The 13,321-nt window shown below is 43.4% G+C and overlaps 1 protein-coding gene across 13 annotated transcripts in view; it reads right to left on the reverse strand.

The window, feature by feature from the left end:
- Positions 1-13,321, reverse strand: part of PPFIBP2 (PPFIB scaffold protein 2) — a 205,714-nt gene that overhangs the window by 50,798 nt on the left and 141,595 nt on the right. For 8 of the 13 annotated variants that reach the window (XM_090032754.1, XM_090032747.1, XM_090032750.1 and 5 more), the window contains 2 exons: positions 7,077-7,259; positions 3,715-3,807 (listed from right to left, as the gene is read on the reverse strand). In XM_090032754.1, the coding sequence (XP_089888880.1) occupies positions 3,715-3,807; positions 7,077-7,259 (276 nt within the window). The remainder of the gene's footprint in view (positions 1-3,714; positions 3,808-7,076; positions 7,260-13,321) is intronic. The other 5 variants (XM_090032755.1, XM_090032752.1, XM_090032751.1 and 2 more) reach the window with 1 other exon arrangement.

Raw genomic sequence — 13,321 nt, forward strand, 5'->3', positions numbered from 1 at the left:
ATGATTTGAACACAAAAAACAAGGAAGGGAGGGAGAGCTGGCGGGGCTGGGAGTGGTGAGGAGGGTAGTGCTGGGAGAGGCAATCAAGTAATAAATTTAAAGGGACAAAGGGGTTACGAAATCTAATCCAGATAATGAGATGAGAATCTCTAGTCCTTGTTTAGATCATATTTGGCTGAGCTGTGTTAGTCTGAAGTCAGGTAGAATTCCAACCAACTTGGCTAGCTAGCTACCTGTCTCGGTTAACAGACAGCACCATGCTCAGCCAAATTAAACAGGTCACAATTAGACCATATGTAACACAGTCCAGTCAGTGGATGAATTCTTATTTTGCAAATTCTCGTTCAAGTTCATTTTTTAAAATTTCAGAGTTTCATAGTTAGCAGGGTCGGAAGTGACCCGAGCAGATCATCAAGTCCGACCCCCTGCCATGGCAGGAAAGAGTACTGGGGTCAAACGACCCCAGCAAGGTGTTCATCTAACCTCCTCTTAAAAACCCCCAGGGTAGGAGCCAGCACCACTTCTCTTGGAAGCTGGTTCCAGATCCTAGCCGTCCTGACAGTGAAGTAGCGCCTCCTGATGTCTAGCCTGAATCTACCCTCTGCCAGCTTGTGACCATTACTTCTTGTCACTCCTGGTAGTGTTTGGGGGAGCAGAGACTCTCTCAATGCCTGCTGGTCCCCTCTGGCTAGTTTATAACAGGACACTTGATCCCCCCTCAGCCTTCTCTTCTGGAGGCGGAACAGGTTCAGGTCCCGTAGCATCTCCTCGTAGGGCCTGCCCTGCTGCCCCTGATCATGCAGGTGGCCCTCCTCTGGACCCTCTCCATGTTGTCCACATCCCTCTTGAAGTGCGGCACCCAGAACTGGATGCAGTACTCCAGCTGCAGCCTGACCAGTGCCGCATAGAGGGGAAGGATCGTCTCCTTGGACCTGCCTGAGATGCATCTGTGGATACACGACAAGGTGTGGTTGGCTTTCCTGACTGCGTCCCCACGCTGCTGGCCTATGTTCACTTTGGCATCAATAATGACTCCAAGATCCTTTTCTGCCTCTGCACTGACAAGAAGGGAGTTCCCCAACCTGTAGGTATGGTGCTGGTTCTTCCTCCCCAGGTGCATCACCTTGCACTTGTCAGTGTTGAAACCCATCCTGTTTTCATCCGCCCACCCCTGTAACCTGTTCAGGTCCGCCTGCAGCCTATTCCTCCCCTCTAGCATGCCAATTCTCCCCACATTTTAGTGTCATCTGTGAATTTGAACAGGGTGCTTTTTACCCCCTTGTCCAAGTCGCTGTTGAAGAAGTTGAACAGTGCGGGCCCCAGGACCGAGGCCTGGGGGACCCCACTGCCCACATCCCTCCAGGTTGAAAATGACCCGCCCACCACCACTCTCTGGGAGCGGCCCTCCAGCTAGCTAGTGACCCATCTGACTGTGTAGGTATCGATGCCACAGTCTCTTAGTTTTTAATAAGAATGGGGTGAGAAACAGTGTCAAAGGCCTTCCTAAAGTCCAGAAAGACTATGTCCACCATGACACCTGCATCCAAGGATTTTGTGACCTGGTCATAGAAGGCTGCCAAGTTGGTCTGACAAGACCTGCCTCTAATGTTGGTTGCCCCTAAGCATAATCTTCCCCCTCGTGGACATGTGCCAGGATAATTCTCTCAAAAAGCTTACCCAGGATCGAGGTAAGACTAACAAGCCTATAGTTTCCTGGGTCCTCCTTCCTCCCTTTTTTGAAAATGGGAACCACACTGGCCCTTTTCCAGTCCTCTGGCATATCACCAGAGCACCATGAGTGCTCGTAAAGCCATGCCAGGGGTCCTGCAATGACCTCAGCTAATTCCCTCAGCACTCTGGGCTGGAGATCATCAGGACCAGCTGATTTAAATACATCCAGTCCCTCCAGAAGTTCCCTGACTAGGTCCTCACTGACCCTAGGCCTGGGTGCGCCTCCCCTGGGGCCTACAGGGGTCCCAGTGTGGGGGATGACCTGGTCTCTGCTCAGAAAAGTGGAGGCAAAGAAATTGTTACATAGGTTAGCTTTGCTGTCTGGTGTAACAACCAGATTTCCTAGTGTGTCCTGCAGAGGCCCCACATTACCTGGTACCTTCTTTTTACCCACTATATATTTAAAAAATGACTTCTTGTTGTCCTTGATCCAGGTAGATAGTCCCAGTTCCATCCCCACCTTGGCCTTCCTGGCTGCCCCCCTACAGTCCCAAGCAACAGAGGTATAGTCCTCCCTGGTGATGGCCCCTCCCTTCCATTGGGTATACACCTCCCTTTTAACTAGTCTAAGAACAGCTACCCTGAGGTCACCAATGGAATATCTAGGGAGGTTAAGGTGTTCTGCCATAGGCCTTCATGTGTTTCCAGAATTGATGTCAGACTGATGTTCATTCATTCTGACATGTAGAGATTGCCTTTCCTGTCCAATATAGAAAGCAGAGCGACACCGTAAGGTTGATAGTGTACATGAAGTGGGGAGAGGTGCAGATGAATGAACCACTGATATTATTATCTCTGTTATTTGGTCCAGTAATGACGTGGTCTGTGTTATGAGGGGCCACAGCTTGCATTTGGGGCCACTGTAAGGCCTGGTGACCTGGTGGTAACAGGAGGTAGCTTGCTGATCGAGAGATGCTGTTTGCAGTTTGGGGATTGTATGTAAGCAGTGCCACCCTTTTCCCCCATGGCTATCTTGAAGTGTTATCCTTTCCAGGAGGGGTTGGAGGTCATTAATGATGTGTCCAAGCTTGGGGCTGTAAGTGATAACTAGATAGATTATGTTGTTGTTCTTTTGGGATTGGGACTGTAGCAGGTTGGAGCAAAGGCTGTGTCTGGATTTGCTGATTTACATGGCCACAGCTTTGGTACATCATTGTAATTGTGGGAGTTCCTGCTCCAGATCCTCAAGATGTGTATCCCATTTGGTGAGATCAGAATAGATTTGGCTGTAACAGAGCATGGCTTAGATGATGGATCTAGTGGTGCGCTTAGGATGGTGTGCTGGTGTGAAGGTAGCTGTGGCAGTCAGTGGTTTTCCAATACAACGTGGTGGTGGCACAGCAATTGCAAATCTTCACTGTGGTGGCTAGGAAATGAATTTGTTTGATAGAGTATTCCAAAGTTTGTTTGATGGCAGGGTGGAAGACTGGATGCCTTTCTGGAAGATATGCTTTTGTTAAAAGTTACTAGAGCTCAATAAAGGAAAGAAAGTGGGTGAAATTCTTTGATATACAAGAGGTCAGACTAGGTGATCTAATAGTCCTTTCTGATCTTAAAAACTATTAATGTTGTTCATAGGGTAAGGAAACACTATTAAGCAGTGCCATATTTTTCCTTCCCAATGGAACATTTCCCCACATTGAGGTAACTGTGACAGTCAGGCTAAAGAGTTTTCTCTGTAGTGACTTGTAACAGATATGGAGACAGTAAAATAGAAAAGCTTGAAATAAACATCTGCTGCCCAAAAACAATTCCTTTGTTATACAATATGCTAGTTTTTAAAAACAGAAAAGGACAACAGAGTGCAGGAAAGAGATTTGAAAGGCAAACTGTATATTGGATGGGTTTGTTCAAATAAAACCTCACTTTATGCAGTCATTACTGAAATATAGCAAATGCAAGAAAAGTAAGTACAGGGAGAAATGGTACACATCTGCTTCCAGGTAAAATAACTCACTATTAAACGCCAAATTCACTGCTTACTTTGGTCGTTTTTAATTTCCATTCATATTGGGTTCTTTCATTTTCCAGCTCTTCCACTTTTCCTTTGAGATGTTTGAGTTCTTGTAGCAGGCTCTGCAAAAATAAAATATAGACCAGCTAAATGCAAAGACTCAGACAAGTGTTAGTTCTCTGAAAGAATGTAGTGTGTCATGCATGACACACTCCAGCAAATGTAGGACCAACCACGCACAGCAAACTTTTCCTTGTTATTTTTGCACCACAGGTTAAGCGATGAAATCTACTGTGATTTGCCTTCATTATTGCTAGGAATGTTTTCTTATTGACTGATTAAATACACTTCAATGACAGTGTTCAAGGGCCGTACTTTGGGGAAGGCCCTTTGTCTATCTGGCCATTGTGAATTGTGAGCTCCCTGGCATAGGGGATGCATGTATGCTGCACTGAGCACAAAGTTACTTCTCTGTACAGATGGTCTACAAAGGAAGGCACTACAGCTATGTTCCAAAAGAAACACAAAAAATGATGGTGAGGAACAGAAAGAGTAACAGTATCTGTAGAGCCGATGGAGGGAAAGAGCAACAGCAATGCTCTTTATGAGCCTTTAGGATGACAGAAAAATGATAGTCTTAGGGCACTCATCAGGGATTTTGGAGACCTAGGTTCAATTTTCTCTTCCGATACAGACTTTTTACAAGGCCTTGGGCAAGTCACTTACACCCTCCATGGCTCATTTCCCATCTGCAAAGTGCAGGTGGTTTTTCCCCATGTCACATGGGGACTGCAAGATTAATCACATTCATTAAAGTCTCCCCACCTTTGGTTGGTAGGTTTACCCTCTTGGGCCGTGTCCACATGAGCACTCACATGCATTTTCTGGTGCCTCAAAGGCTTTTGAGGTTATGCAAAATGCACCCCATGCATGTGATATGGTTCTCTGTACTGCACATTTGCAGTGCAGAGCCAAATTTAGATACCAGGATATCCTAGTATCAAAAAAAGAACATGGAAAAAAGTGGGGCAGTGTACATGTAGCAGCATATGCCACCTCAAACTGGAACCTGGCCGGCCAGAGCCATGTTCCAGCTGCTGGCCAGGCTCTGCAAACTTGGATCACAGCCACTGGAGCCCCAGGAGGTCCCCAGGACCCCAAGCTAGACTGCTTGGACCAGCCCGGACGCTGGGGGTCCCAGCCTCCCCTACTCCACCCAGAGCATTTTTCCCATTTGGCCACTGCTTTTTTTCCTCTGGGGCACCCATGTGCCTCTGCTCATGGGGATAAGGCCTAAGAGTCTAATAAAATCCTTGTATGAGTGGATATAGACACATGAATGTGTGGAATGGGCAGAGGAGAGGGCAAGGACATGAGGAACAAAAACATGGAATTTGGAGGAAAGATCTACAAGAGAAGAAAAAGAAACTGTGTGAAAGGAGGCAAAGAACAAAATGAAGGGAAAGAAAGTTTCAAAGGAGAGGAGGGAGGAAGGAGGAAGATTTAGACTGGGGTGGTCAACCTGTGGTATGAGTGCCACAAGTGGGACATGCAGACCTTTCATGTAGCATGCAGCAGATCAAGGAGGGAACAGGTTGTAGACAGGGATGGAAGCACAAAGCAAAGCACAAGATGATGCAGAAAGCACAAGGCAGGGAGCAGAAAGCAGAGCAGGAGTTCAAACAGGGTGCACAGAGTAGGGAACAAAAAGAAGAGCAGCAGCTGGCAGAGGAAGGGTATCAGAGCTTGGGGAGGTTATGGTGTTAATTTGTGGCAGGCCAGCCAAAAAGATTGGCTCCTACTGAACTGGATAATGAAGGAAGTCTAGGAAAAGATCCTTTAAGACCTACTTAAAAAGAAAGTGGATTAAAACAAAGGGTTTTAATCATTGCTCACTGGGTAAATTGGGTAAATTTTCCAAGCACTAAATGTTATGTTTAGTAATGTCTGTATTTTGGCATATTAAAGTACAACTTTTCTTGCCTTTTATGGTGGTGCCCAATGCACTTTCAAAATGCATCCAAAACAGGGATGTAGCTTTGTCACTGGTTCTATCCACAGCTGCCCATCCTCAATTAAGTTTTGTTTCTTAAATGTCTCCCATACCCTTCTTGAACACAACTGTCACTTTAATGCTCATTCTTGAAATCAACCGTACCAATTAACTTTGGGACTAGCATTGTGGAACTGGGGTTCCCTGAATGGAAGTCTAGAAGAGGATGAAGTTTAACCTAAATCCAGAAATCCGATATATATGTTTCCATGCATTAAGCAGCCATCCCAAATGAGACAAGGAATACAAGCACAATATCTCTTAGGATGTGCTTTCTGGACACAAAGATATACATTTTTTCAATATGATTTTGAACTTGCTGCTTCAACATGTGGTTCATATGGTAGCGTAACATCTCACTGTTCGCAGATACTGACAATGGCAAACTATTAAACATAATGAAGCTTAGTAAGAACCAAATCTGTGTAGGACAGAAAAAAAATGAAAGAGAAATGATGGGAAAACACATATAAAGAACTCTGAGAGGATTATTTGCAGAATCATTTGGAATCCATGCTGTAATTAGAGGTACAAAACTGAAGCAAAATACCACTAAAAACCAAGTCTTAAAATGGGCTTTAGGATGGGAATACCAATGTCATTCCACCTCCAATCAACTTAAGCAGCTTAAGCAAAGTAGCTTTTACCCTGACATGCGCAGTGGCTTTGATCAAATAAAGTGGATGTTTGTACTGTCAGTTTCAAAAAGCTTCTCATAAGTGCTTGCTACAGGGAATAAACAGATTTTTGCATCATGATTTCCTTATTTTTAAATGCAAAATGAAGTGTCTGATTGTGGTTCTTTCCAGTCATTTAATCCAATGAGAATACATGCAATGAACAGTATGAAAGAAAAGTAAGTTCAATATTATTTTAGAGACCTTCTAGATGTTCTTACCATATTTACCTGTAACTTCATTGTTGTAAATGTGTTAAGCAGTTCAAACATTCAGGAATTAATAATCTCCCATATTCCCCATGTCAGTTCATGACATATGATTGAAGACTTGAAACTATGCTGCTGTAAATCATACAGACTTTGTTCTAGAACAGAGCAGGTATAATAAAACACTTTTGAGCTAAAAGTGAAATGGATACCATTTACAATGTGAAGGATGTATTTCCTTCTCTGGTATTTGTGTATTGATTACAAAGGCATGAACAGGAGCAGTACTTGGCCTTGATTTATTATTAGGGTTAGTATATTAACACAGCACTGTAATAAAAAGCCACACAGATTAATGCCTACTGCTCAAAACACTATTCTGATTAACAGAACTCAGTTTGGTGGAGAAAAGAGGCAATGCACAGACACATGCTAAGGGGTACTTCTCATACATCACACCAAGAGCAATTCTTCTGGGTGAGGGCCTCTACCACTGATCTTGTGCTAGGCTGAGGACCATTAGTTGTCAGGTCAGGTTTCCTATCTTGAGACTTTCTTTCCTGGATTTTACTATTTATTTCCAGCTGCAGTCTACACATCTGCTCCTGTAGCTCACTGATCAGGTTTACTACTGACTGGAAACAGGAAAGAAAGACAGGTAAAAAGAAAAAAAAGAGGTCAAGGAAGAAATGAGGGCAGGAAGTAAAGTGTATTACTTTGTAGTCATGACATTGAAAAATACAATGAAGTTAAGAGGCAAACTGGAAAAGAACAAACTATATTTTCTCCTCATGATGGAGGTATACATTGCCATAAATCTAGAAAAGGTCCACTGAGTTAGTGTTTAAATACCAACAGGATAGATGAACTAGAATTCTTCAGAATGAACATCAGAGTGGAGATCAGAATTTGGCCAACATCTTCAGCAATCCTGTGCAGCAGGATTAAGTCAGATATCAGGACAACTGAAAACATTATTATCAAATTTGACCAGTGGTAGAAGCTGTTTTGGGACATGAATGAATACAGGATTCACAAGCATCATTTTTTTTTGCTGAAGTGACATTGGTTATGTTAACTTATGATATCAACTCGGACAGTTGCCAAGAGATCAGTTAGGACCATAAGTCTGTGGCCACATTATTTTTAACCACTGGCATTCACACAGAAAATAGAATTAGTTAACCTCCATTTTACTAGCAGGCCAGTCTGTATCTGGGACTAGGAAGCGTGACAACAACAAACCCTTACACTACAAATGTAGCCATATAAAATTGGGCAGAATCTTAACACAGAGATCATGCGAAACAGTTTAGCAGCATATGTCAGAAAAGACCAAATGACATCATAAAACAAAAGCAATCATGTGGAGAAGATCTACCCTGACATAAGCAACAAAAGAAAACATTTTCAGTTATGGAAGCAAATTAAGAACAAATCAGCACTAAAAGCTCAGAATCCTAAAGGACTTTCCAGCAACTGTGATACATTGGGGTTCCTTTTTCTCAACATTAACTTTTACTGAAAACCTATACATTACAGATTTGCATTTTTCCTAAATCAAGTAAATCTGATGACCCTGATCCATCCCTTGAATGGATGGGACATTTAACTGTCAGTAAAATACCTAGAGACACTCAAGAGATTTTGATTTTTTCAATTATGAAACATGGATGTTCTGGTGAGGTTCTATGCTTATCTGGAGTTTTTCTGAAGTCCAGTCAATACAAAGATAGCTGCAGTTATGGTCAGTAACAGTCAGAACATTTTTGTACAGGTGAAGAACTTACAGAGTGTAGGCATACATGTTACAGACACCTCCATGCTGAAGACAGCCAAAGTCCTAAGCATCTCCACAGGACTCCATTGCCAATTTTAAATATACACAAAGGCCCCCTTTTATTCTCCAAAAAGAATCACTATCACTATAAGTGATATAAGTGATATTAAAAAAAAAATTACAGGTCTGATATTTTCACTGTGTTGAGCACCAGATTAAGCATAGCAGGTGCTCATCCTGTTTAAGCACATCTTTAAGTCATTTGTTGAACCAGGACATAAATATATGCTCTGGTCAGGTTTCTTCCTCACCCAGCAGAAGTTTTAGGCTGTAGATAAATGATATATCTACAGCCTAAATTGAGCCAAAAACCCTCAACAAATTAAGATATTTAGAAAAAGAAACTGGCCCCTGGCATATGGAAGCTGTAACACCTGTTCTTTTGTAGACTACTGCACTGTCATGGCTGCAGCCTGCCTACTTGGGTACCAGCTCACCAAGACAGATGCCATACATTGGATAGATACAGAGCCACTTTGCAACAACAAAGGGCAGGAGTGAAGGGAAGTTCCTTTTTGGTGAAGGCTGCCATTTTATCAGAATGCTGCAATACAGAACATCAGGAAAGCACCCAGCTTTGTATAAAATCTGAATACTATGGAGACACCTACTTTGTTTCTTTATATCACAGTTTCATCAAGTGGCTGGTGTCGTGTGTGCATGTGCTATTTAACACAGTACCAATAAATCCCTGTTGATTGTTACTAACTTTAGTCCACAATTTACCAAGGTAAGGTGCCTAACTTCCTTATTTCTTTGGAAAATCCCCATTGTGATCCTACCTGTCTTTGTCAGGGAATGGGGAATACCACTAACCTGCACGAGAGTTTGCAGAACCATTTGCTGCATAAGTGCAGCAGCAAGGTAGATGTCTGTACTTATGGACTGACACGGAGAAGAGACTGGCCAGCTTCTCTAGTTACAGATCCTTTTCAGGCCAGTGCAACCGTTCAGTAGCAGATATGTGGGAGGCCTCTTTGCTGAAGTGGAGAGTCCTACTATTTCTAATTTATCAGGTCTGCCCTGAGGCAAGTCGGTAGCAAGCAGACATGCATGGCCTCCCATTGTGGGATTCTGTTCTTGGAGCACAGTAAAAAGGCTGGAAGGCAGGCACAAGAGCTCCATAGAAGAGAAAGTGAAAAGCTCCAGATGTAGTCTCTATCTTTGCTGATTCCTGTTCTTCTCTTAGAGGGAAAAGACTAGCATTGATTTCATTTCAGCTCTTTTTGCTTCTTGTAATCTTTCTGTCCATCCCCTTTGCCAGGCCTCTTCTCTTGTAGCGTTAAAGTCTATGAAACTGTTATATCCAGACTTTGGCTTGAGCCAAAGAGAACATCTAAACTTTCCTATTCTTTTGGAAAGTTTGGAACCAGACCCACATCTAAATAAATGCAAGAACATTCAGAAGCACTGAATGCACTTTTTTGTTTTTGCCACTCTACCCCCATGTATTTATAAAGCCTGGATGGAGACCAAGGGGAGGCAGAAAGCTTTGTAGCAACAGTGATCATTAGCAGAACTAGCCCTCTGAGACATAAAAGAATCATGTTGATAGATGCCTTAGAGCAGGGGTCAGAGACCTAAAGCCTGCATGCCAGATCCGGCTTGTGGAGCCATTGGATCTGATTCACAGAGGTGGGGTTTTGGTGGTATCTGGCAAAATAGGGCTTTGGCAGCGGGTGCTTTCCACATGCCACCAGCTGCAGGGGGTTCTTCTCTTGCCACCACAGAGATAAACATGGCACAGTCCTATAGTGCCTGCCTTCCTACCTCTGTTCTGAGAAGGGAAGGGAAAGGCATGGGGTGGGGGAGGAAGGGTGATTTCTGGCTTACAGTCAGAAAAATCTAGCTATACTTGCCTTAGAGCAAGAGAAAAACTCAAGCTAAACAGGTTCCATTTTGGTATCAATTTCTAGATACAAACAAAAAGTACCTCTTTAAGGTCTCTGTCACATACTACACTTAAGACATGTTTAACCAGTTAATCGCATCTTAAGTTGTAACCTGCTCACACTTTAAAGTAATTAATAGCATTATAAACCAAGGAATAAGCCACAAAGTAATTCCACAAAAATGTGAATAACTCTGAGCCTGGTTCCTATCACACCATTAATTGAATATGTGGCCAGGTGAGCCTCTGTGGCTGGGAGTCCCATGTTCTGATGGTGCACTCCTATAGCTGGGAATCTGGATCAGCTGATGGGGCTCCCAGCCACAGGACCACATGATATGCCCCTGAGGCTGGGAGCCCCATGAGCTGAGGAGGCTCCCAGTTGTAGGAGCTTCCTATCTGCTGATGTAGGCGGAGTGCCATGCATGTGCTGCAGGAAGCACAATTGTGTGGCTCATGCATGAGATCACACTGCAGCTTTACCTGTATGTCTGGCAGGGATTCAAGTCCCTGGGGAAACTTTGTATCTCGAATGTAACTTTTCCTACCTAGCATTAAAAAAGTGACACAGATTAGATTTACTGTCACTGTTACTGTTTAAATCTTTTTTCTTATCACAGGAGACTCTGCAGAAAAAAGTCAGGGCCAAACACATAAGCAATAGGGGCATGAAAAGAGGGCAGTATTCGATTCGGATTTGGATTCAGCCTAATTCAGGGGACAGCGATTCAATTCACTGATTTGGATCACTGTCCCGATTTGATTCGGCCAAATCTGAAACTGAAGGTTCAATTCTGATTCAGAGAATCAGCAAATCAGCTATAGACACAGCTTTATATGTTTTTCCCATGTACCTTGAGCTACCAGGTGCAGCTTGTGAATGCTGAGATGGTGGGGAGGATGGAGCGGATAGAGTATTTCCGGTCCACTTCTGGGTTCACCACTGAGCATGTGGGGGACCCCTCCACATCTCCCCAGCTCAGAGATTGGCTGCAGGTTGCCCCCCCAGACCCAGGAGACACCAGTCGCCGAACTGGGGGTGGGAGGAAGGGGTCCCTTGCGTGCTTCGCAGCAGACCCAGTAGTGGACCGGAAGTACTTCTGGTCCACTTCTGGGTCTACCACCAAGCCACCTGGGCCCCCCCCCCCATGGTCCTGTGGGATGCTCCATCTGCCCCACGACTGCAGCGTTCATGAGCTATGCCTGGTACTTTAAGGTACATAAAAAAAACATATAAAGTTGTGTCTATGGCCGAATCATCGAATCTCTCTGAATCTCTCCAAATCAATTCGGAGGCATCTGATTCAATTCAGAGTGATTAATGGGTCTCCTGATTCAATTCAGATTTGGAGATTTGGCCACCGAATCAGGCCAAATCTCCTCTGAATCAAATCAATGACCGAAGCTTCGCACAGCCCTAATAAGTAATAGGACTAGGAAAGGACTCAGAGACTTCCACTCCTACATATTCTCAGTAAGGCAAGAGATACAGGACAGCTTTACCCAACCAGTGCATGGATACAAGTAGTAGTCCCATGCTTTTATCAATCCAAAGCAAGAGAAAAGGGAAAGACTATGCAGGTATGGTGGCATGAAAATTGGGGGAAAAAACCTTTCAGGAGCCATTTCCTCCCTTCAGCTGCCATGCAAGGGTAGGGGGAAAATTTGCACATGGGACACAACTCACAGTCCTGCCAATCAGGGTTAGAAAAGTAATAGAAGTGGCAGGTCTGTTTCTAGACTCTTCACCAAGTCCCTGGCGATTACACCCGTTTATGCATCATGAAGCTCAAGAGAGTGCAGATCTGCACTACCCTTAATACATGTCACTGTGTATGTTACACAGACTGACTGTCATCAAGCAAGTAGCTCATGAACAGAGTCACAATACACAATGCCAGGAGCACAGAGGGAGTGGGCGGTGGGGGAAGAGCACAACAGTTGTTCCTGCCACCTCCTAATAGAAGGCTAGCTTGTGTCTGGGTGCTCACGTAGCACAGGCATCTTAATTGCAACATGTCATTTGATACTGAAGCTCTATCACAACTTGTTGAAATTAACCCTCCCCCACCCCAAAAAGCCCCCCTCCTCCCCCCCTAAAAACAGCCAAGCAATCTGGATCTTCAAAACTAAGACCTTTTCAGATAAGATTTTAGAGATGGCCTCAGAAACATTCAGATTATCACACTGCTGTAAGAGAAGTCATTATATGAAAAGAACAGTAAAATTGTAAAACTCAGAAAAGTCTGTCTGCATACAAATATCTATTATCTTGGCCCTTCTGTTAGAGGGATAAAAATAGCACTTTCAATTTAGCACGTGCTTTTGGAGAGCCAGGGACAAGTGGCATTTGGTATGAAATTAATATCTTGAAAAGAAGCTTAGAGATACTCAGCGGCCTCTTTGTTACTAACTAAAACCAAACACAAACCACAGCTGCAAATTGCACATGATAAACTGAAATGGATTTGACAGGTAAAACTCATTCACTTCTGGAAGGCTATCTTAATTTGCCAGATATTGCCCCAACACCAGGAAACTAATGTTAAATTCTATGAGGTCAACTAGATAATATTGTTCTGAAATAAGTCAGTCAAGAATCATAATATATTGCAAGCATATTTAGTTAAATTTTCATACATTGTTTTTGAATATGTTTTTGTTTTAAATCTATTCCTTACAATAGCATGAAACAAGTCTGGATGTGCAATATAATTAGCATGCAACTTAACATGGCTTAGCTAGTGTATGGCTTCTGGGCGAGTCGGCATTTGTTCTTGGGTAGTGGTAACTCAGGGTACAGATGTAAGTGATAATTTTTTCCCAATCCTGCCACAGAAAACGATCTATAGCTGTGACCAAACAAAACCACACAGCTGCAGACAGCTTAAAAAATGGCTGGTGATTAGGCAAAAATCTGAACCCTCATTACATGAAGGTTCAGATGAAGTTGTTTCAAAACTTCT

The sequence above is a fragment of the Crocodylus siamensis genome, chromosome 2, assembly GCF_052110815.1.
Source record: "Crocodylus siamensis isolate JL-2025a chromosome 2, ASM5211081v1, whole genome shotgun sequence".
Classification (NCBI taxonomy): domain Eukaryota; kingdom Metazoa; phylum Chordata; order Crocodylia; family Crocodylidae; genus Crocodylus; species Crocodylus siamensis.